This window comes from Chanos chanos, chromosome 3, assembly GCF_902362185.1.
Source record: "Chanos chanos chromosome 3, fChaCha1.1, whole genome shotgun sequence".
Lineage (NCBI taxonomy): Eukaryota > Metazoa > Chordata > Actinopteri > Gonorynchiformes > Chanidae > Chanos > Chanos chanos.
This window is the reverse complement of record NC_044497.1, coordinates 25,572,992-25,596,768: the sequence shown is the minus strand read 5'-3', so window position 1 is coordinate 25,596,768 and position 23,777 is coordinate 25,572,992. Positions and strand designations below refer to the sequence as shown.

The following is a 23,777-nucleotide window of genomic DNA, read 5'->3' as shown; positions in this document are numbered from 1 at the left end:
ACAATCAATGAAAAGCTCCTCTGCCTTCTAGACAAGAGGTTATTTGTGTGTGTGTGTGTGTGTGTGTGTGTGTGTGTGTGTGTGTGTGTGTGTGTGCGTGTGTGTGTGTGCGTGTGTGTGTGTGCGTGTGTGTGTGTGTGTGTGTGTGTGCGCGCGTGCATGAAATGGGGGAGACTTCAGTGAAATCTCAGCCTCTTCTTCACGATTAAATGCTGTGAACTACCCTCAAAAGTCTCTCTCTCTCCATCTCTTTCTCTTATTCATTCATTCACACATTCACATAAACAGCATTCTCTAGCAGTCACTCTGTGTATGGGATCCATTGTCATTTTGTGAGAGTGTCACTAATTGTTTTGATCCTCAAACCATCATTTTAAACTCATGTCTCCTCCTCAGTTCTTTATGAGACTCAGAAAAAATTAATTTTGTGATTAGTTAAACACTTAGAGGTCTACATGCCTCGCTGAAAGATCTGTTATATAGGCAAGTTCTGTTTACCTAGCAGAGGTAATCAGATTTTTGGCTAAAGGTCCTATATGGAAACACAAAACAACACTATGGCATCCAAAGGCCATCACCATAACACTGAAGTTCTTTCAGACATAAGCACTCTTGCTCCAAGATTAAACTCAGCCACTACCGTATCTAACCATAGCAGCTCCACCAGTGATTAACATACTGATTGCAGACGTTTTTCAGCAACCTGTCCAAAAATGTAGGTGGCATCTGGTGGAAGACATGAAGGTCCTTCCTTCCCAAGGTGCCACCACACTTTGTAGATCTTCAGCTGTGGCCACTTGATTTTTCTTTATCTTCCATTCATCTGCATTTTTGTCTCTTGTGTGTGTGTGTGTGTGTGTGTGTGTGTGTGTGTTGGGGGGGGGGGGGGGGGGGGGGGGCATAGCTTCTATTAGGCAGGTTTCAAACTTTCTCTTGAGTTTTCCTCACTGCTGGTAAATCATTTGTTTTTAAAATTAACTGATGACTGTGATGATTTTGGTGTGACATTTTGTTTGGCCAGGGGTGCCATATGTATTCTGTAGGACTAACAGAATGCCGACATACCAATAGAGAATTGTGAAGAACGTATGACCATATGTGTGAAAAGGTTAGTGTGAAATTGTTTTGTAATTTCACAAATCGATGCCTTTCTGACACTGGCATCGCTTAATTTCAGGTAAAACATGTTGAAATAAAAAAATATTTTTGTCACACCAAAACACGATGTAAGTCGGTAGTACAGTCACAGACAATGTTTCTGACAGTTGAAATCCGTGTGGGGTTTCATGAGCCCTGGAACTAACGTTTCGTACCCAAAGACTTGACCGAACACTAGTTTAGGAACACGCACCGCGTCGTTTCTGTCATGTGCTGATAGCAAAAGCGCAGCAGATACACCAGCATTAAGGAAACACGCCCAAACCGGTTCTCGGTGAAAGTAAATCACAACACATTGTGAAGGGGTCTATAGTTGATAGGAAACTATGGCTACCGACTCTTGGGCCTTAGCTGTAGATGCACAAGAAGCTGCCGCAGAATCGGTAAGAGTATGATTTGCCTACATGATTGGGATTCAGAGTACTGTCAAAACTAGTTCGCTGTTGATGAGCTTTTATCTGTAGCTAGCTGACCGGCTTCTCTTGGCACCGGGACAGTGGCATGAGACGCAAAAATACTGGACGAAATGTTTGCGGCATGCTATGCTTGTGGCGCAGGTTTTCAGAAGTTAGCTCAAAATTCGCTCTTTAACGATGACATTTAGGGACTTTGATAGGTAACAGCATAAATTTGTCTGTTTTTTAACGTGAAGACTTAAATGAGTTGACAAATGTGACAGTGTTTATATCGTACTGGTACGCTGTTTCGAGTCATGCTGACATGTATACCGTGTTCTGCCTTCGCCCCTAACTTTGGCTAGTTAGCAAGTTGAAAGTATCCGTCGGATATTTGTTGTCAAAATTCACTTTTGACCATCGTGATTCAGCATACTGCATCTTTACCGTTCTGTAAAGCTCTTTTGACAATGTTTATTCGTTAAAAAAACATATTAGTAAAAATAAATTCTGCAGGAAGTTTATCACTTACGTACGATGTTATCTCCTAAATCAGATAGGATCATTGCAAATTAAAGACAGAGGAGATTACTTCAAATCAGCATCAAATGGTAGGTTAACTTTTATCTACTTATTTATTTGTTTGTTTGTTTGTTTATCAGTCAGTATGTTGGTTACTCTAAGTTGAATCTTGAGTCTTTTTTTTGCGTATTCCCCAACGCGCTTGTGTGTTTTCTAGGGACAGTAAAACCTGGGGATGATGGTGACAAGTCAGAGGATGAGAAAGGTAAAAAGTACATACAGAAATGGAAAATTTGAGTTGAATGCATCATTGTCAGACTGGAGAGAAAACTATCTAAAGTGTCATAACTTTCCTTCCTCTGTTTTAGAGGACAGAGCTGCACAGTCACTCTTGAACAAACTGATAAGAAACAATCTTGTCAACACAACCAATCAAGTGGAGGTTCTACAAAGAGACCCCAATTCACCGCTTTACTCTGTCAAGTCATTTGAAGAGTTGCGATTGTGAGTACCGTGAGACGTGGTGTGACAGAATATGTGTTTTCTTTTTGTTTAATTTACGGTGATATATTGGCTCCATTACCAAGAGAATGTTTGTTTCTATTTATTACGTGCTTAAATCAAGCATTGTGTGACATATATTTGTTTAAAAGCATTTCTCGCTTTGCGTCCGCTGTCTGTTTACTCACACTGCAGAAAGCCTCAGCTGCTCCAGGGGGTCTATGCCATGGGCTTCAATAGACCCTCCAGAATCCAGGAGAATGCTTTGCCCATGATGCTAGCAGAACCGTGAGTACTCAGGATGTCATGTCCACCATGTAAAATTGCCATTGACACCAAGGGCCCGTTTTATGAAACCTTCATTGTGCAAAAAATCAGTTTTTCCCTTTTACAATATTTAAGCATTTGTTTATGAGTGGTTGGGTAAAGGTGCTTGTTATCTGTTAGTTATATGCCGTGATGTTTTATTCTCTGTGGTTCCAGGCGTCAGAACTTGATCGCCCAGTCTCAATCAGGCACAGGTAAAACAGCTGCCTTTGTACTGGCCATGCTTAGTCACGTGGACCCAGCTAATAAATGGACACAGGTCAGTGACATTCAGCACCCATAACTGTTTTGGCTTGTTTTGTTTTTTTCCATCATATTTTTTTGCTTGTTTTGTAATGATAATCTTGATGAAATTGTTATGACTGTGCATCCACACAATATGTGTGCACATGAATAAATTAGGATGTACTCTCTTAAGATCCCTTACCATGTTTTCCTTTTGTCGCTCCTACAGTGCCTGTGCGTTTCTCCCACATATGAACTGGCTCTGCAGACTGGCAAAGTCATTGAACAAATGGGAAAGTTTTACCCTGAAGTCACATTGGCATATGCCATTCGAGGCAACAAACGTGAGCATTCAGCCTGTGTTTACTTTAGCTGACCGTCCTCCATTACCTTATTTACACAATACAATGTTTGTGATGGGGCCCCTGGTTTTTTTTTTTTTGTTTTGCTTTGTTTTGTTTTGTCCCAGTGGAGCGTGGCATGAAGGTTCAGGAGCAGATTGTGATTGGCACACCTGGCACAGTCCTGGACTGGTGCCTCAAATTCAAGTTCATCGACCCCAGGAAGATCAAAGTGTTTGTTTTGGATGAGGCTGATGTCATGATTGCCACGCAGGGCCATCAGGACCAGAGCATCCGCATCCAGAGGTGAGCCACACCCACTATTCGTTTGCTCCCACAGTGCAACAGCGCTGTGTGATCACAGGCGGACGTCTGCCGTCTCAGTCATGTTTCCATTTGATTGTTTGATCAGGACGTTGGCACCCAGCCACAGATGGATATCAGCCACTTCAAATGGCTTCTCTCTTTTCATCAGCTAACAGTGTGTTTCCACCAGTTGGTGTCATCGTTTTTCTAACGAGCGCTTACACGCATTAAAGTGGTTTCTTCAGCTCACTTGAGTGAACACGTACATTGGAACAAGATTCTTGTCGTTGTTACTTAGTCTGTGCCCCCTGTCCCTGTTTGGCAGGATGCTACCTAAAGATTGTCAGATGCTACTTTTCTCTGCCACGTTTGAAGACTCAGTGTGGAAGTTTGCAGAGCGTATCGTTCCAGATCCAAATATCATTAAGCTGAAGCGAGAAGAAGAGACTTTGGACACCATCAAGCAGTACTATGTCCTTTGCGACAGTAAAGAGGAGAAGTTCACAGCACTTTGCAACATCTACGGGGGGATCACCATTGCTCAGGCTATGATCTTCTGTCATGTGAGTCTTGAGCACTCACTGAACTAAATAAACTTATTGTCTAGTCCATTTCAGACACACAAAAATGCTTTTGACAATGGAGGCAAGAAAGAAAAAAAAATTCTAATCTGTTTCCTTCTCAGACTCGGAAGACAGCAGGCTGGCTTGCAGGACAGCTGTCCAAAGAAGGCCACCAGGTGGCTCTACTGAGTGGAGAAATGGTGGTTGAACAGAGAGCAGCAGTGATTGAGCGCTTCAGAGAGGGCAAAGAGAAAGTTTTGGTCACCACCAATGTTTGTGCTAGAGGCAAGTACAGCCCCCCCCCCCCCCCCCCCCCCCCTCCCCAAAAAAAGGATCATCTTGATGTATTGCTCTAAAAGAGAGAAATGTTGTAGATTTAAAATTTAACTTGTGTTTGCAGGAATTGATGTGGAGCAGGTGTCTGTGGTAATCAATTTTGACCTCCCTGTGGACAAAGATGGGAACCCAGACAATGAGACATACCTACACAGGATTGGTAGGACTGGACGCTTTGGGAAGAGAGGACTGGCCATCAATATGGTTGACAGTAAACATAGCATGAACATTCTCAACAGAATTGAGGAACATTTCAGTGAGTCTGTTTTTCACTTCTCTCTGCACATTTTCAGTTTTACAAGTTCCATTATAATTTCAGCCTCTGAAATTGATCATAAATTTATATTTGGTTTTCCAACACAGATAAGAAAATTGAGAGGCTGGACACAGATGATCTTGATGAAATTGAAAAAATCGCAAACTGAAGGAGAGCAAAACCTGCAAAAAAAAAAAAAAACACTCCTTGAAGCTGCATCATTGAAATTTACTGAATCTATTTATGCAGTTACCTCATCAAATTTGTGCTTTGACCAAGTCACTTTTGGGCTATATTTTATTTGGGGTTGAGAAGAAAGCTACAGTAAGGATTATAAATGTTTACATAAAACAATATTAGGTATTAGCCTAGCCTTAAAAGAAAAAGAAGTGTTTTAAATTTCAGGTCACACTACATGCCAAGTAGTTTGGATTTTGAGTTGATAGTTAACATAGTTATTTAGATTAGAGGGTTTTCCCCATATCTAGTATTAACTTTAAGGTCAGTGACTTATATTTTGCTCACTTAGAATATCAAAGTTTAGTCTCTATCTGACAGACTCTTGGAAAGCAAATATATGTAGCCATTTCATTTATTTGCAATGTTTACACTGCTGGAAGAAAGAGATTTGTTTGCTGTTTTTTTTTTTTTCTTGTGGTTTTGCACTGTGAAATCGTTTGACTTCTTAACTGAAAAATCGATGAGAAGAGTAGTAAATGAGATAGGAAGAAGTTTTATTAAGCTAATCATTAAGAAAAGTCATGTAAAGATAAAGAGAGAAAACACATGGTGTTGATGAATAAGGTCTAAAGTGAAGTCGCAGTTAAGGCCAGGATATAGAATAACATGGCACACGGTACAAAAATGCACTTGGAAGAAATGTTAGTATTTATGGCATGTCCTCAAAAGGGCAGACCAAACAAGACACTATAGCATTCCTTTTGGTTAGACTGAAGAAAACTTCACCTGAAGTTAGATATTAATTAAAAAACAATTCAAAATTGAGTTGTATATGCAAAGATTTTGACTTATCATTTTGTTTGATGTTATGCAAATCTCATCTACTGAGATGTTTTTGGAGGTTATGAGGAGGGATTTTAAGTAATTAGTTAATAAGCTATGTTTGTTCAGTCTCTTTCAAAAGACTTAACACTGGTTAAAGAGAGGTGTTCTGTTTGAATCTCTTTTTCTTGCAGCATTAGGCAGCCTGTTCGTAGTAGCCAGACCTTTTTACCAATTAAAATAGGGATATACATATAAATATCCATTTGATGAAAATTTACCTAAATTGTTAGGAATGGCTACAATTCTCTGATTTCTCCAATAGAGACAAAGAGCAAACAAAAATAGTTTTATTTTGTTCTGCAGTATGTATGCACTTTACTGGTTGGCATACCCACTGTATCAAAGAATAATGTGAATGGATGTGAGTGAGCTAAATTGTTTAAATATCAAAAGGCTGTTTTGATTTTTTTTTTTTGTACTATAAAAACCATTAAACAGCAGCACTTAAATTGTTCTCTTTATTCTTTCAGTTGTTCTTCCTTCTTTTGCTGTGTAAATGGTTTTTATAGTCATCTCTTATTTTTATTTGTAATAAAGAATATCCTCCTATTGGCACATTCCCAAATAAAATGTTTCATTTCATTGACTGGTCTTTAAATGCGTCCAAATATAGGGGCGCAGATCTCATGTATTTTCATAAATTAGGTCCATTACTTGGGAGTTTCAAAATGTGAAGCATTTTCTTAGTCCTGTCCCTATTTTTACCACTGTTCATCCTACAGCTAATGCACAAAATTCTTTAGACTGATTTTAGCCTGGAAATGCATCTAACAGTGGATTCATGAAAACTGACATGACTTTTTGCAGTCTGCTACCTGTGATACTGTAGATGCAGCTGCTGTTTTCACTGAATAAGCAATCTGCTCATCAACTATTGTGTTTCATCATATTCAAAAGGCCACGTCTGAATTTCATAAACTATTAACATATGGTACAGATATAATCATATGACAAACAGTGGGGCTTCACTAATGTATGGAGAAAAAAAAAATAAACAAAACAGTTGTTTGCTGAGAGGCCAGCACATAGACATGACGATTCACCAATTAAATCGAAAGATGGATTAATTTTTCATATAAAAGACAAATGTTTTCCCAATTTTAAACTGTAGAATTGTGTGTGTTGGTCCCTCTGAGTTTCACGTTGAGTCCAGTGCAGTGTCTTCAGTGATGCATAACACTGACTTGTTTAAGATACCACACTGGGCGAAAGTCATGGTTAGATTTCGGAAAGTTCTACGGGGGACATCCATAGTTTCAATCAGGCAACGCTCATAACTGGTCCCATATTTAGCCTCAGCGGCTGTTATGATTGCCTGGAGTGTGTCTGATGGGTAGAAATGACCGTTGAACCTCCTTCCACAAGGAGCCCTAATAGCGAGCAGCAAGGACATCACGTCCTCATCGATCGTTAGACTCTCTTTCGTCATCAGCACTTTACTGGAGCTATCTTTTGCAGGCTCGATCGGGGGAAGCACTTTGTATTTGCTGAGACAGTTGGCTGACCGCGTGTGGGAATTCCTGAATATTTCAGGCGCTGTTCCGGGATGTGTCGTACTGGTTTGCTTGAGGTGTGAGTTGGAGCGATGGAAACGGTCGTGTGTGTACTCTGACGGCGTCTGGCTGACAGCTGAAGGATGGCGGCAGACTGAATCATCTACACTTTGGGTGTAATACAGCTTGGGTCTGCTGCGCCCTTTAGACGATTTAGGCCGAGTTCCGTGCATCCTCTTTACCCAGGTGAAGTGGTCTGAGAGCCAGAAGTTCTCCAGTGCCAAAATGTACACACCTAAAAAAAATGCACCGTTGTTTAGTATTCTCAGTAATCATGAGCACAAAAACTGACGCAAATGTTAATGCTTATGGCAAATACAGACACATCGCGGCCTTGCTTTAGGACTGATATTAACATCTAAAGCAAAAGACACCGAAAATGTTGCATTAATTAAAACTGGTCTTAAGTTTTCACGGTCTCAATCTACTAACTTTTGAAGCACACTGTCACGTTCGAGCTGTCTACTATGCTAAATAAGTTTGGGCAGCTAACTGGAAGTATGAGAGACCAAAGAAACTGCGTGGGAAAGCAGCGTGTTAAACAACATGCATTCGGTAGACTGAGTATTACCACAAGCAGTTTTAATAGCTAAAGTACCAGGCGAAGTGGCACACCCTGAAAGCTTTTATGGATTTAATATGGATTTGATACCATCTAAGTATATTAGTAGTTTGTGCAGTATGGAATGCCATTTACAAGTACGTTAATTAGACCAGTGTGTGAGGTGTATAGTTTCTGTCTGACGATGCTTTGTTTTTTTAACTGGCAGGGTGTGTGGGTGTTTGGAGCTGGAATGGTGGCAAGTATTTATCCTGAGTAATGTGTGTGTTAAGGTGTGTTCAGTTGTGAGGTGAGTATCTGTTGTAATGAAGATTGAATTTTTCTTAGTTACGACAGCAACGAGGCCAGTAGGATGTTGGTAATTTTGAATGGTCCACCATTGAAGTCAGTGTGATTTTTTTTCAATTTTTAAAGCTTAGTTTAAAAAAAAAAAAAAAAAAAAACTAACCCATCCCCATCCTAGTTCTTTCCGCTGTGTATTTGTGGAAGAATTGGCATGAAAACTCTTGGAGGACTAGAGTCTAGAATAAGAGGAGCTAGGAGAAGAAAAGGTCTTGACGGATTTAAGTAGTTTCCTGTTTTTGTCTGTAAACTAATTAGCCCGAATATCTGTTAGATGCGGAACAAAGCAGACAGCAAGCTTCGCTTACCAATACGTTAAATAAGTAGAAAGCCCCCAAGTAGATTCTTGTTACGTTATAAGTTTGCAGTAACAGAGACGGCTGTGATGTCTTCAACTTCAGTTTCAACCTGAGTAGAAATCGATGACTTATGTACCATGCATTTAGCTTATTTCTTTCCTGCAGTCAGTTATGCGTTCGTTTTCGCTTGCGTCAAAACACTAACGTCTCCATGGTAACGCCTTATGTGCGTAGGCGGCGGAGCTACGAGAGGAGACATGTTGCAATATCTAATGCACCCGCAAATAGGCTTTAATGCTTATAACTTATTGCAGTCGTGACATTTGGTTATAATTAATATTCGGATTTGTGTAAGACATTCTAAAATTCTTGAAATGAATGAACAGACCATAAACGACATTTCATATATATTTTATCTTGATGAATACTATTCCACGATCATGAGGTCATATTCTTCCCCACATATATTTACATACAATTAATAAAAACAACATATGACTTCATTAAATCACACAAACGTTTACTGATGCTCACATGTTTGACATTCTGCTGTGTTTATATTCCCTTCTGCAATACTGTTACTTGTTTCCATTTTACCTCTATGCAACAAAATTAATACAAAAAAAGAGGAAAGAAAGAAAGAAAGAAAAAATGTGGTGACTCAGTATGACAGATTTCAATCTGTCTCCAGCTGGTTCTACACAAAGGTTTAACATTCAAATCCATACTTTACAGATTCAGTGTTGAGGACACTGTGGACTATGTTACCATGATGACAAGTTATAATCATAGCCTGGCAATGAAGTGCTTACATATGTCAGCAACAACAACAACAATAGTTTTAATTCACTCTTGATCGCCCACCCTGAGAAGAACTACAGGAGAAACAAGTCAGATCTGAAATAAGAATCTCTGACTTAAACTAGTACGTAAACTTATCTTTATAGCAGTCCCACAGTAAAAGCATCCTGAGGATAAATATAAACTAATTCAATAAAAATCCCTTTGGGTCATTATCCAGTGTAGCATTCTCAAACACTTTACCGATCATCTCACAAGCATGATGAATGGATTACAATATCATATTTTTACAGTCTAACATACGACTGAGACTACGAGAAAACAGAGAATATAAGAGACACACAGTGTTATTATGTATCAAACAGAAACTGCGCTTTTAAAAATATGGACAGATTACATAAAGACAGAGAGCTGCCTTTGGTGGTCAAATCATCTAGGTGTTGCAGAACTTTCCAACCAGTGCTGCCACTGCTTCTAGGGCAAGTCTAGCATGTTGTGTTGAGCATACAGCTCCTCTGTGATGTTGTAGACCTCAGCAATTAGGGGCACCGCTTCCCCCAACATGGCAACCACTTGTTCAGGTGTTCCCACATTCATCACCTCAAAAAATGTAGGCCGTCCAGGAAGGGCACAGAAAGCCACGCCTGCTGCCTTACGGATGATCCATGGATGATACTTGGCCAACGATTCGTTGTAGGCCTCAGAGCACATGACAGAGGTCTTGCTGTCTTCTGTACTGGTCCGCAGACGATCCAGGAAGAGCTGGAGCCACTGCAAGCCGCGGTGAAGCCTAAGGATAGTGCGGCAGCCTGACTCATAAAGGTTACCCCTTTTGTGAAACTCCACCTGTTCATTCTCCAACTCGTACTTCACCATAGACTGGAATGTGACATAGTGTTCCCTGTTCTCACTTTTAAGGTGGTTGCCCATGATCTGAATCTTCGCCACAGCGTCTTTGGTGATAAATGAGAAGACACTTCCCAAGCTGTTCAGGAACCTAAGAGGAAAGAGTAAAACAACTGCTCCAGTTTTTTGTCTTAAACTAATAAAAGAATGCGTTTCACATGGAAAGATTAACAGACTTACACCATACTGTAGTCATTTGTAATTCTGTGATAAAAGAGTAGATGACTAGCAGAGGTGGCAAAAGTACATATATTCTTTACTCAAGTAGAAGTAAAAAAAGACTCCGGTAAAAGTAGCGCTGATTCAACTTGTTTACTCAAGTAGAAGTGAAAAAGCACAGCCTCTGAAATGTACTCAAGAGTGTAAAAGTAAAAAGTAGCACTATGAAGGATATTTCTATGTGGTGTTTCTATGCAAAGCTAACTGAACCTCACGTCATATTAATATAATTTGAAGACTGTTAAACCATTATAACTTCAAACTAAATAAAAATCAATATACTGAAAATAATGAACTTTAACTTCACTCCAATGCGCAAATCAGTTTTCAGTGTCCGCAACAGAACTCGAAACATTATGATCAACATGAGAACATACTTGAGGTCTAAGCCTTAAACTCTTTGGTTAGAACTTCCCTAGCATCCTCACGACTACCAACAAACATTTCTTTTATATAAGGTCATTGATGGGGAACGTCTTGCTGCTCTGAATCTGCTGTGTCAAAAGTTGTCTGTTTCACTTTCACCCACGTTGCTACTCGTTCTCCCTGTCACGGACACCACATTCAATAGACGCCTTTTCTGCCGCGGCAGAGTCTGCCTTTCTTGTCTGTTTCGTCTTATTACGTCTTTTATGTCGCTTTAGCCTTGTTACGTCTGTCGTGCAAGGATCGTCTTATCTGTTTGTTACTGTCCCATCCAATTAGGTTCAAATCGGTCTAGATTTTGGGAAGGCGCGCAATGATGCAAAATAAAAATAATTGATAATTCCCCTAAAATGCATTAAAACTAAAGTAACGAGCCTGTTTTGAAAATGTAAGGAGTAGAAAGTACAGATATTTATGTTAATACGTAGGGGGTAAAAAAACTGGCAGAAAAATGAATACTCAAGTAAAGTACAGATACCTGAAAACTAAGTATTTACGTAGTTACGAAGTATTTGTACTTCGTGACTTCCCACCTCTCATGACTAGCACAATTTAACTGAAGTAGTAAATGGACTGGGTAGAAGAAAAGGAAAGTGAAATCATCACAGCTCTTCAGACATGTTAAGCCAACTGTCAATTCTGGGGAGAATGGATTTATGGATTCAAGCTGACGATCATTCCTCCAGTATGTAGCTAATCCTCATATAATTTTATATATATACATATATATATATATATATATCTTACCTCACGAGACCTCGCCAGCCTGCAATATAGTCCTCGATGAAGATCTCTTTATTTTCGGACAGACATGCTCTAAAGGAGTCCAAAACTTCTCGCAAACTGAATTTTTGCTCCTCTGAAGTATCTGCCATGTTTAGCGGAGGTCACTTCACAGTACGGCGCTTAGTGACTTCAGTTGTACTACGATAGCTTATTGACCCTCTCAAAATACTTTACAGAATACGTCAACAAGGAATGAGCTGTCTAAGGCCCGCCTTCATTATAAAATAAGACAATTAAATATGATATGGCGTACGAGCAGCAGGCAAATTAAGCCGCTTGTGCCTTTCCACATATCCTATGTAGGCTTTCGAGACATTTCCTGATTCCCTTGTGATTGGTTGAGATTCTAGTTTAGCCTATTACAGTTAGCCATTTGGTCACATGATTCGCACATGCTCCAAAAGACCAATTGAGGCTACGCTTCACGGTGATACCGGAAAGCCCTCTATGAGGTCGTTCTACTTCCTACTTTGCAGGTGGCAGTATTCCCTAACCGCGATATAGCATTGGTTCAAAGTAGTAGCAGAAGAAGAGGATACTATTAACTTGTGCTATGGAGCGTTAGCTAGCTGGCTAGGTAGCTGTACCTCATCATTTTTCATAATTTGAACGTCTTCTGATGAAACCACTTGACGGTTGTAATAATTGCAAAAGTCTTAGAATTGTGAGAACAGAAACTCCGAATGTCTTGTTTCGTTTGAAGCGAGAGGTAGCATTGGTTGTATCCAATGGAGAAGTTGCATGAACTAACTGCTGAAGACAATAAAAACTGTTTGACTCCGCTAGAGAATTAATAGTCTTTCAGTTACGTGCTAGCGAATTGCTCTTTTCAAGATGCCCGAGATTAAAGTAACACCACTTGGTAAGAAACAGTTACTAACGAGTTTTCTTGCAGAATGTTTCTCGCTTCCTTATTACATTACCGGTGATGATGTTTTCATAAATATTTTAATTGACGGTATCTTGCATGTGAATATTTGTGTCTCAAGGTGCTGGTCAAGATGTTGGACGCAGCTGCATCCTGGTCTCAATTGGAGGCAAAAACATAATGCTTGACTGTGGGATGCATATGGGATACAACGATGACGTATGTTAACATAAGTCCCTGCAACAGCTTCGTCTCTACCAATAATAATACTTATAACAGTAATAATTACAAAAATATAATAATTTATTCATGGAAGCTAAGGTGTACCCTTAGATTATTTATGTAAATAGAAATTGTCAATACTAGTTCTGAGAGTATGTGTTTGTGTGTGTGTATGTATATATTACACACACAGAAAGCAAGATGTGTGTGTGTTTCATACTTTCTGCTCCTATTTGTGTTTTGGTTTTTTTTCCTTTTCTAGAGACGATTTCCTGATTTTTCGTACATAACACAGAATGGAAGGCTTACGGAATTTCTGGACTGTGTCATCATAAGGTTTGTTCACAAATACTATCCTGAAATCTGTAGTAATTTTTGCTTGTCTTTCTGTAGTAAAAAGGATATTCTCTGCTCTCTCAGCCATTTCCATTTGGACCACTGCGGTGCTCTTCCCTACATGAGTGAGATGATCGGTTTTGATGGGCCCATATACATGACTCATCCCACAAAGGCCATCTGTCCAATTCTGCTGGAGGACTTCAGGAAAATCACTGTGGACAAGAAAGGAGAGACCAACTTTTTCACCTCACAGATGATCAAAGACTGCATGAAAAAAGTGATTCCTCTGAATCTACACCAGACAGTGCAGGTCAGGTATCAGCTCAGTCTCTCAGACAAGATTGGTTGATTGGTGTTTATGATGTTAATGTTCAATTAATGACATATCTCAGCTGCAAATATGATGCCAGAAAACAAAATAAACAGTACCCTTGAATATTCAGATCAGAAAGAATGGCTTTACTTTTAATTCTGTTGCTTAAATCAGGCAAATGCGAACTCTGTTACTCTTCTCTTGTAGGTTGACGACGAACTGGAGATTAAAGCCTATTATGCAGGCCATGTACTGGGAGCTGCAATGTTCCAGATCAAAGTGGGATCAGAATCTGTGGTCTACACTGTAAGTAATTGCAAGACATCTGGAGCTGTTCTTTTTTTTTATGTGTTTTGTTTTTTGTCCATTACTTTACCTTTACCCCAAGTCCCTTTTCGTTTTTTAGGGTGATTATAACATGACACCAGACAGACATTTAGGGTGAGCAAAATGTATTTGCTGTTCAGTCTAATTTCACTCAGAAATCTCTCTCAGAAGTGTTGACACAAGCGCATTTTTTTTTTCCTGTGTCCCTCTAGAGCGGCTTGGATTGACAAATGCCGACCAGACATTCTGATTTCCGAGTCAACCTATGCCACCACAATTCGGGACTCCAAACGCTGCAGGGAGAGAGACTTTTTGAAGAAGGTCCATGAGACGGTAGAGAGAGGGGGGAAGGTGAGAGCTCTTTATAGTTTTGTCTGCGAACTGAACAAACTCAGGCTTCTCCCTCCAAGAATAAAGATCAAAACGTCTCCCTTTTCTCAGGTCCTCATTCCTGTGTTTGCCCTTGGACGAGCTCAAGAGCTCTGCATTCTTTTGGAAACCTTTTGGTAAGTTTCAGCACTGACTTTCACTCTATATACCTGTATGATTGCATTCTGGACAGAATGTTCTAGTGATTCCAAAGTTCCTATGTTTCACAGCTGTGTTCTTATGACTGGTTATACCTCACTTTGAATCTACAGAATGTGTACTTCAGAAGAATTTTTACATAATTGAGGTTATGTGTTTTTATATAGAACTGTTTTTTTTATAGACAGACAGTTAATTGAGGGTCTTTTTAACTGTTGGTTTCTCTTTTTAATAGGGAGAGAATGAACCTGAAAGCTCCCATTTACTTCTCCACGGGCCTCACAGAGAAAGCCAATCACTACTACAAACTCTTCATCACCTGGACCAATCAGAAGATCCGCAAAACCTTTGTACAGAGAAACATGTTTGAGTTCAAACACATCAAGGCATTCGATCGGTCCTATGCAGACAACCCTGGGCCAATGGTAAGGAGTGCATTCGATATTAACTTGTCATTTGTTACATGTTTATTATGGAACATTACAACATTGTTGCAGTAGTATTTTCACCTGCTTTTGAATTCACATCAGTTTTGCTTGTGAGGTGGATTTTACACTGGACATCACCACAAAACAGATTTACAGAATATTGTACCTGAATGGGGATTTACCACAGTAGTATATACAGAAACACACTTTTTCACGGCATGGGGGTTGGCTTTATAAATTTTTCCTCTCTGAGGATCTGGCTGATTTTTTGCTGACAGTGGATGTTTGAATGTTAATTTTTAAAGAGGCTGCCTTTTTGACCTTGTCAAACCATGGACATAATGCCAAATAGTTGTTTTGATAGAGCATGTAATCTCTGTAAGTTACAGTTATAATGCGTTTGTTTTCAGGTGGTGTTTGCCACCCCAGGAATGCTTCACGCTGGCCAATCCCTCCAAATATTCAAGAAATGGGCAGGGAATGATAAGAATATGGTATTTCACTCTGACATAGGGATTCGTCAGCATTCATTTCCATTGAGCTTCTTGCCACTATACAGATGTCACTGAAAACATAAACTGAAGTGTTTTTAGTTATATTTTTTGTTTCTCATGAACATTTTTTCTCATGATCTGATATTTTAATATTTGGTACATCTTGTAAGTGCATTGAAATGAGTTGAATATGTTGTGTTTTTGGTAGGTCATTATGCCAGGGTACTGTGTGCAAGGTACAGTGGGTCACAAGATTCTAAATGGCCAGAAGAAACTGGAGATGGAGGGCAGAGCCACGGTGAGCATGGATGACTATTGGCAGAATTCTTTAGAAGAGAAACACTAGATGGCACTAGAGGTCTCTGCTACGTTTCTTAGAAACAGTAGTGTTTAGTGAGGATAACCTTACTGCAGAGAAAGGCATAATAGAAGCACTGCTCAAACCCTGCATAGTAAAGCTAAGGCAGGGGTGTCCAAACTTTTTTCACCAAGGGCCACATATGGAAAAATACACAAACAGCCGGGCCACTGACTTTTCACAACAGTGTTCATCACATCGCTAAGCTGGACTGTCTTGGCACAGAGTGCTTCTTGATGGATGATACAGTGCACCTCCGCTCTCCGGCACCTTGGCACACACCGTAGAGGCCGTTCCTTTGCGCTCGCCTGTCATAGCTGAAGTCCCATCCGTTGTAACTCCACACAGCTTGTCCCATTTAAGTCCAATCTTGTCAATTGCATTTGACACAGCTTCAAAAACGTCTTTACCCGTTGTTGTGGTCTTTAGACTGCTGAGATCAAGCAGCTCCTCCGTAATGCAAAAGTTATTGTCAACTCCCTGCAAAAAAATCAACAACTGTGCGGTATCTGTGGTGTCTGTGCTCTCATCACATGCAATGGAGCAGAAATCAAAAGCACATGTTTTGTCTGACAGTTGATGTTTTATGTTAGCTGACAAGTCTTCAATTCGCCGCACAACTGTGTTTCTTGATAGGCTAACGCTGTCGAATTCTTGACTTTTTTCTGGGCACATTATTCCTGCGACTTTAGTGAGACACTGTTTTATGAAGTCACCATCTGAGAAAGGTTTCCCATGTTGGGCAATGAGTTGAGCTACCTCATAGCTGACTATTGTGGCATTTTCTTGAGTTTTTGGCACGGGAAAAATACTGTTGTTGAGCTAGCAAGCTAGTTGTCATCTGGTTTTGTTCTCGTTCCACACCAGTATAGGACATGTAGGTCTGATGTTTGGTTTCGTAGTGTCATCGTACATTGTACTCTTTCATCACTGCGACACTTTCATTACAAATCAAACACACACACTTCCCCTTGACTTCCATAAAGAAGTATTCATTTTCCCACCATGTCTGGAATTTTCTGCACTCACTCGCTATCTTGTGTTTCTTTGGTTGTGTCATTTTTGGTCCGCTGTGGCAAAATTTTTCTTTCCTTAATTTTGTTTTGTGGAGGAACTGCCTTGTTCAACTCAGTAGCTCCACCTAGAGTTAAACAAGAAATGCAATACTGCCAAGCCAAGTTTCATGTGTGGGCCATATTCCAGTATCTTTTTAGAATTTGCTGCGGGCCAATTAAAAATGGATCGTGGGCCGTAGTTTGGACACCCCTGAGCTAAGGAGAACTATAAGAAGACTTCTTTAGAAGAGAAACAATAGGTGGCGCCAGAGGGCTCTGCAAAGTTTCGTAGAAGCAGTAGTATTTACTGTGGGTAACCTTACTGCAGAGAAAAGCATGATAAAAGCAATGCTTTAACCCTGAGAAGCAAAGCTAAGAGGAGTCCTGTGAATGGTGCAATACATTCAATGTTCATTATTCTAGTGCTGATTCCACACCACGCATGTACAGTAACGACAGTTTTTAGCTTTAAATCTGTATGCATGTGTAACAGCTATAATTATCTGCAGTCACAAATACTCTGGTATGACTATAGAGAACTATAGCTGTTTCATGTGCATATAGACAACTTGGTCTTAGTCAAGCATGATTTTACAAACTGACAGCAGCTTGCTGTTTTTCTTTTCATAGTCTCAACATTCTCTTGTGCCATTAGTCATACATATGTTCATTCAGAACAGCCAATGTTTATCAAAGGTATTCGTTTGTGTGATTGTGTGTGTGTAGCTGGAAGTGAAGCTGCAGGTGGAGTACATGTCCTTTAGCGCTCATGCTGACGCTAAGGGCATCATGCAGCTGATCCGCATGGCTGAGCCACGCAACATGCTGCTAGTGCACGGAGAGGCCAAGAAGATGGAGTTTCTCAAGGACAAGATCGAACAGGAGTTTAGTGAGTGAAACGCTTTTTTTTACCCTCATCCGTACCGGGCCATACTCAATATGTCTTATTCATTATATGCTTTGAATGCGTACATCCACTCCACTGTCATTTTCTGATATTTTACAGAGGATTTTTGAAGTAAGAAAGCAAAAAATGAAATAACGACACTGGAAAAGACAGTGTATGTCCAATAAAAAAGTTTAAGTTTGCTTTATTTAAAATACTCCATAATGTATGTAGTTAATGGACAAGTCTGCTGTGATTCTGAGCAGGCTGATGGGGTAGCCACTGTTTTTTGTTTTTGTTTGTTTGTTTGTTTGCCATGGACAGGCATCAGTTGTTTCATGCCAGCCAATGGAGAGACGACCACAGTGACAACCAACCCCAGTGTCCCTGTGGACATCTCACTGAACCTGCTCAAGAGAGAGATGGCACTCGGAGGTAAACACCGTTAACCCAGATGTGTGCAGTGCATTAGTGAGTGTATCTGTCATAGATTTTACTGTAAGGTAGGCCAGACAGTGTATATTTGAAGACTGAATACTGAGGATCGAATTTTAAATTTTCTATAGACTTAGAATGCACAAAATAAAAGATCTGAATCTGTGATTGTTGTCCATTACCAGCCATATCAGCCTGTACTATCGCCGTTAGAAAAACACAGTCTCAGTGACATGTTGTGTACTGGTCAGTGGAACTCAGTTTAGGACAGTCTTAAACTGTCAGACTGGTTTGGACTCTGTTGTGTTTTACTATTAAAGAGTAACAGCGTCTACAAAAAAAGAACAGCACATAAACTCCAAAGTAAAGTAATTATATTTTCTAAATGCATATTAACTTACACTATGCCTTAATCACTCAAATGCTATGTCTGATAAAGTTTAATAAATACTAAAATATGTTGTATGAGAGAGTGTGCGAGAGTTTTCATGGACACTTTTCACAGTATAGCAGTCTTTATAGAACAGTTGACATTTCATACCTCTTTATACTGATCATATGTCTCTGTTTACTCACAGGCCCTTTGCCTGACCTGAAGAAGCCTCGCACCATGCATGGAACCCTGATCATTAAAGACAATGTAAGTAATATATGTCACTGTACTCGTACTGAGGTCTTATTTTAATGCGAACGCAGTAAGATGAAGTTTGAAGAGTGTGGGGGATATGTCTTCGTAAGGCTGCTTTTGTGTTTGTTATCTTAGAGCTGCTTCTTTGGATGCCACTATATTGCAGAAAACAGAGGTGGTGCATGAAACAGGACCACAGTAACAATGTGTACTGTGCTCATCTTCTTAACATCTTCTTAATGGTGCTCTCTCTGTTTGTTTGTTTTTTTTCCTCTCCTGTTCTGTCTCTGTTCTGCGTGCGTGTGTGTGTGTATTTGTGTGTGTGCGTGTGTGTATTTGTGTGTGTGCGCGTGCGTGTGTGTGTGTGTATTTGTGTGTGTGCGTGTGTGTATTTGTGTGCGTGTGTGTATTTGTGTGTGTGTGTGTATTTGTGTGTGTGCGCGTGCGTGTGCGTGTGTGTATTTGTGTGTGTGTGTGTGTGTGTATTTGTGTGTGTGCGTGTGTGTATTTGTGTGTGTGTGTGTATTTGTGTGTGTGCGCGTGCGTGTGCGTGTGCGTGTGTGTATTTGTGTGTGTGTGCATGTGTGTGTAGAGTCTGAGGCTGGTCTCTCCAGAGCAGGCGTTAAAAGAGTTAGGCCTGACAGAACACCAGCTACGGTTTACGTGTCGTGTGCAACTCCAGGAACCCCACAGTGACCAGGACACCCTCAACCGCATCTACACACACTTAAAAAGGTCAGAGAGAGTGGCACATACTTTCCATAATGCACCCACAGCCTATGGAGATTCGTCCAAACCACAAGGCACTTTCTCCATAGTGCAACTGTGCTGTTTACACTAGTCTCTGTGTGACTGTAGCTGTTGAGAGGTGGTGATGCTGGCTGTTTTTTTTATACGAAAGTGAAAGTGGTAGATCCATTTGCTTCTGTAGGTTATTTCCTTTGCATGCATACAGAAGTTTCATTACGGCAGAGAAGAAACTGAGGTTTTGGCCGTTTCATATTTTGAATCAGCTTATACACAGAATCATTGTTGTGTAAACTGTGCCTATCTAACAGAGCTTGTTCTCCTTTTTTTAACAGTGTGACTGAATTGAGATTGAAGAACTGATAACAATAGTTATTTCGTTGTGCTGAAATCTTCTTTCACTCCACCCCCCAACCATTCTCTGTCTCTCTCTCTCCCTCTCTCCCTCTGCCTCTTTCTCTCTCTTTCTCTTTTTTTCTCTCTCTTTCTGTCACCTTCTAACTCCCACTCTCTCTCCCTCTCTCTCTCTCTTTCATGCTATCTCTCTGGTTCAGTGTGCTTAAAGGCTATACAATACAACACCTCCCTGATGGCGCGGTCATGGTGGAGTCTATTGTCATTAAGGTGACCTCCTCAGCTGAGGAGCCTAACCTCAAAGTCATCCTGCTGTCCTGGAGCTATCAGGTAAACATGGACTACATTCACTCCAGTCAAACTGTGGCTCAAACTCACAAACTGTGGCTCAAGCTGCACAAATGGGGTGGATATTCACATAATGATAAGGGTCTCCAGTGTTCTGTGTATTCATCACTGATATGTTTAATATTCTTGCACTTGTGTGACAAATATAATTAAAATAGAACCGAGAAAGTAACTGCGGTTGGAGAAAAGGTCATTTTGTTAGTGTGGAAATGCCACTGTCTGGTACAGTCTGCAGTGGAAACAGAAGGGGGAGGGGTGGGGGGGCTTACATGCAGCCCACAGTGGTAAGTTTGACACCAGAATAGTTCCCTTTGGGTGTGAGAGAAGTGCTAACTGTTGAGCCTGCTGGAGCTGTCTCTGGTGTTAAAATGGGTGTCAAAATCAGATCCTAATGAAGAAAACTTATCATGATGATAACACTAAAATAAACAAACAGTACTGTTGTTCATATATTTGGAATTTATACTTGTCCTTTCTTCAAAATGGAAGTAAAAATCCTAATGTGTGTGTATGTATGTGTATATATGTATATATATATATACATAGAGAGAGAGAGATAAAAGGTATTATCAGGATCTACAATTGTGCATTTCAAGGCTAATACAAAACATGAAATGTTGATCTGAAACAGCAAAAACCTCAACTTCTTCATTCAGGATGAAGAACTCGGGAGTTTCCTGTCCACTCTGCTGAAGAAAGGGCTTCCTTCAGGACTGTAATTAATGTGTTACTGTCAAAATGAGCTATTTTAGTACAATTCTGTTTTCAATAAAACATTTATTTAAAAAAAAAAACACCAACAACACAGACGTGTTTGACTTTGTTGATCTAGCTCAAATGTGATAAACTTGAGTTCATTACGTCAGATGTCCCCTGTAACAACCTGTTGAATACTCACATGTCAATTTGATTTTGAAAGCCAGAAGAGGATATATGAACATCATTCAAATGAAAAGAATAAAAAAAATGTTCAAATTCTATATGTAATACATACAATTTATGTCAGTAGGTTACTTTGATATTACTAGCATTTGGAAAGACATGCTTTGACTACATTAACTGGGAATTTTGAAATCACAAATGCTGCTGTTTTCATATTTTTCAGTTTTCATTGGAATTGCCTATGGTATAATTACAAAAGTAGTAAAAAGCTTATAGGAGTATACTCAGAAATCTGCCATGTTTTGAAGAAATGTTTGTTTCCCAGAAGCAATTTCAATGACAACAGTAGCACCATTACTCCTCAAATCTAGTACCAAATCAAAGTACTTAACAAAAACATATGTAAAGGTTAACTTTGATGCATATTGTTCAAGAAAGAGGCCACTGTGGGCGACCTGATCGTTATCTGACCATACTGGTGTAGATACAGTATCAGCCGAAGGCCAAACTGACAGGAAGTGTCATGGATATCTGGCAGTCAGCCTAAATCTGCAAAAGTAGCTCCTGTAGATGTTGTGATTGAGTGTACCCTGCGTGACATGACAGTATTTCCTCTGTTACATGTTTACAACGTTTGTACAGCAATGTCTTTAAGGTTGAGAAAATCCAGTTTTGTCAAGTTCATGAGGGAAAATCGTGGTTAGGGATTCCACCAAACAGTTAGTGAATGGTTCATTTTCACAAAGATCCAGAGATGGTATAGACTCCCTTGGTCTTCTTGAACCTTGGCATTTGCCATTTGCAGTGATTGGTGGCAAAAAAGTACAGCACGGGATCAAGTAGGCTGTTTAGGCTCACCATAGCCATGGTCACTCTCCTTGCCTTGTAGATACCATCAGCAACAGTGCAATGCTTGATGAACTGTGTGCGCCGCAGTAGATGCAGCAAGTGCACCACATGGTAGGGCAAGAAGCAAAGCAGCGTGATTGCCAGGATGGCGTAAATAAGCCTCAGGGCCCCCCGGGCAGTTCCCGTACGGATGCGGGCAATGCGACGTGCCACCAAAGGATAGCACACTAGGATCACAAGGGAAGGCACTAGTGATCCGAGGACAAGGCTACAGGCACTGTACGGAGTCAATCGCTTACTCCACTCGTCCTGGCTGAAGTTTTCAAAGCAGCTCCTTGGAATTGGACCATTATGTCGACTGCCGATTGTTTCAAACGGACCGGCAAGGATGAAGGCTAACATGGCTGACCCAGTGAGCGTCCAAATGGCGGCGCTGACCATCACGGTGCAGCGCGTGTTCCGTAGCCGCAGGTAGGTGTGTGGGTGAACAGTGGCTATATAACGGTCCACACAAATACAGGTCATGAAGGCAATGCTGATGTAAATGTTGGCGAAGTACACAGAACCAGTGATGCGGCAAGCAAGGTCACCGAAAATCCAGTCATTTCTGTTCAGGTGATAGTGGATACGGAAGGGCAGGCTGCATAGGAAGATGGTGTCAGCCACAGCAAGGTTGATGATGTACACATTGGATGGTGATATTTGTTTGATTTTGAAGATGAAGACATACAAAGCTCTCAGATTGCCCAGAAGTCCTCCTGACACAGCCAGGATGTAGATTATGGGGAAAAGGTAGAACTGGAAGTCTGCAGTCGTGTTGCAGTGGTCACTGTCATTCGTGTTGTTCATAGCTGTTGTATTTCAGTCGTTTTTGACCACAAAGTCTTGGGAACTCTGGCAAAAAAAAACTAAAGTCGGAAGAAAATAATCACTATTTCCAGTTTTCAAGTCAGTCAACTCTTTGATGTCTGCCCCATCTTAAGTATTCAGAGCAGAATTCGCATCAGCAGTTATCAGTGTGTAGTGAGACTGCTATAACGCCGAGTGTAACTGAAAAAAGTTATCTTTATGAATGGCTGTTACACACCACTACAGCTGTGGAAAGTTGCTGATTTTATCTTGATCAGACCATTTGCAATACTTATCAAAACAGTAATTTCCCAAACACTGAACTCATTTTCATGTGAAATACATAAACAGTATCTTGTTGGTAATGATCACAGTAGTACACAGCTACTAAAAGGCACTGAAATTGTGTTATATTTTTCGTTACTGACAACAATTCTCAATGAGAAAAAAAAGACTCGAGATCACTGTTTGATCACTGTTTGATCACTGAGTTCAATTTTAAGCAAGTCAAGACAATAAATGGCCTCTTAAGGTACTTACAAGTTTTTCAGAAGATGACGGTGATGTGAATTAAACTGGTCCAACTGAAGAAAAACAATAGAATGGGAATAAAATATTGTTTCGTGAGACTTTTTTTCCACCAACTGGCTGTGCTGCAGGTGTATTTTTACACTAATGGAAAAGTGCAGTATGCGCTGTGGTTCATGCAGGGCCTTGAAAAAACACAACACAGGAAATCAAACATAGTGAACCTCCCACTCTTGTTATACATGTTTCTCTCTCTCTCAAAAAAAAATCGACCAGCATGAAGAACAAGCTGGCACTTACAGACATTTTGAAGAATGACACAAACATTCTGCACTCCACATAAATCATATTTTGAAACAGTGCTCCATTACTCCTGCCAAACACTGAACACTTTAGATTTAGATTTGAAAGCACTACTCTTGTGAATTATAAACTGCTGGATCTCACCTA

General features: G+C 40.2%; 5 protein-coding genes across 7 annotated transcripts; 2 read left to right on the top strand and 3 right to left on the bottom strand.

The window, feature by feature from the left end:
• Nucleotides 1-1,484: 1,484 nt before the first annotated feature.
• ddx19a (DEAD-box helicase 19a) lies at nt 1,485-5,099 on the top strand. Of its 2 annotated transcripts, XM_030768574.1 has the most exons (12): nt 1,485-1,541; nt 2,110-2,164; nt 2,293-2,340; nt 2,444-2,579; nt 2,772-2,864; nt 3,060-3,162; nt 3,358-3,472; nt 3,598-3,775; nt 4,101-4,338; nt 4,461-4,623; nt 4,739-4,930; nt 5,038-5,099. In XM_030768574.1, exons 1-12 carry the CDS (start codon nt 1,485-1,487, stop codon nt 5,097-5,099), a joined length of 1,440 nt encoding a protein of 479 aa, XP_030624434.1. The 2 variants fall into 2 exon arrangements, with proteins under 2 accessions (XP_030624434.1, XP_030624435.1); XM_030768575.1 differs by lacking the exon at nt 2,772-2,864.
• A 2,034-nt stretch (nt 5,100-7,133) lies between these two features.
• Nucleotides 7,134-7,721, bottom strand: ubxn10 (UBX domain protein 10). Its single transcript, XM_030767681.1, has one exon. It carries the CDS (start codon nt 7,719-7,721, stop codon nt 7,134-7,136), a length of 588 nt encoding a protein of 195 aa, XP_030623541.1.
• A 1,706-nt stretch (nt 7,722-9,427) lies between these two features.
• cptp (ceramide-1-phosphate transfer protein) lies at nt 9,428-12,172 on the bottom strand. Its single transcript, XM_030769575.1, has 2 exons — nt 11,851-12,172; nt 9,428-10,549 (listed from the first exon to the last, which is right to left on the bottom strand). Exons 1-2 carry the CDS (start codon nt 11,976-11,978, stop codon nt 10,027-10,029), a joined length of 651 nt encoding a protein of 216 aa, XP_030625435.1. The 5' UTR covers nt 11,979-12,172; the 3' UTR covers nt 9,428-10,026.
• Nucleotides 12,173-12,560: 388 nt separating this feature from the next.
• ints11 (integrator complex subunit 11) lies at nt 12,561-21,000 on the top strand. 2 transcript variants are annotated; one of them, XM_030769184.1, is made up of 17 exons: nt 12,561-12,751; nt 12,879-12,976; nt 13,242-13,315; nt 13,400-13,628; nt 13,839-13,937; nt 14,038-14,072; nt 14,171-14,309; nt 14,400-14,464; nt 14,722-14,911; nt 15,325-15,408; nt 15,617-15,706; nt 17,548-17,710; nt 18,032-18,142; nt 18,721-18,782; nt 19,363-19,505; nt 20,072-20,201; nt 20,876-21,000. In XM_030769184.1, exons 1-17 carry the CDS (start codon nt 12,724-12,726, stop codon nt 20,936-20,938), a joined length of 1,803 nt encoding a protein of 600 aa, XP_030625044.1. In that variant the 5' UTR covers nt 12,561-12,723; the 3' UTR covers nt 20,939-21,000. The 2 variants fall into 2 exon arrangements, with proteins under 2 accessions (XP_030625044.1, XP_030625045.1); XM_030769185.1 differs by lacking the exons at nt 13,242-13,315; nt 13,400-13,628.
• An 839-nt stretch (nt 21,001-21,839) lies between these two features.
• LOC115806820 (lysophosphatidic acid receptor 6) lies at nt 21,840-22,799 on the bottom strand. The gene has a single exon (XM_030767680.1). The coding sequence runs from the start codon at nt 22,797-22,799 to the stop codon at nt 21,840-21,842; it is 960 nt and encodes a 319-aa protein (XP_030623540.1).
• Nucleotides 22,800-23,777: the final 978 nt, after the last annotated feature.

Coding starts and splice junctions, on each gene's coding strand:
- ddx19a (XM_030768574.1), top strand. CDS start 1,485: ATGGCTACCGACTCTTGGGCCTTAGCTGTAGATGCACAAGAAGCTGCC. Junction 2,865..3,059: donor CCCATGATGCTAGCAGAACC/GTGAGTACTCAG, acceptor CTGTGGTTCCAG/GCGTCAGAACTTGATCGCCC. Junction 4,339..4,460: donor AGGCTATGATCTTCTGTCAT/GTGAGTCTTGAG, acceptor TTTCCTTCTCAG/ACTCGGAAGACAGCAGGCTG.
- ubxn10 (XM_030767681.1), bottom strand. CDS start 7,721: ATGCACGGAACTCGGCCTAAATCGTCTAAAGGGCGCAGCAGACCCAAG.
- cptp (XM_030769575.1), bottom strand. CDS start 11,978: ATGGCAGATACTTCAGAGGAGCAAAAATTCAGTTTGCGAGAAGTTTTG. Junction 10,550..11,850: donor GGCTGGCGAGGTCTCGTGAG/GTAAGATATATA, acceptor CTTTCCTCTTAG/GTTCCTGAACAGCTTGGGAA.
- ints11 (XM_030769184.1), top strand. CDS start 12,724: ATGCCCGAGATTAAAGTAACACCACTTG. Junction 14,310..14,399: donor CGGTAGAGAGAGGGGGGAAG/GTGAGAGCTCTT, acceptor CCCTTTTCTCAG/GTCCTCATTCCTGTGTTTGC. Junction 14,912..15,324: donor CAGACAACCCTGGGCCAATG/GTAAGGAGTGCA, acceptor GTTTGTTTTCAG/GTGGTGTTTGCCACCCCAGG.
- LOC115806820 (XM_030767680.1), bottom strand. CDS start 22,799: ATGAACAACACGAATGACAGTGACCACTGCAACACGACTGCAGACTTC.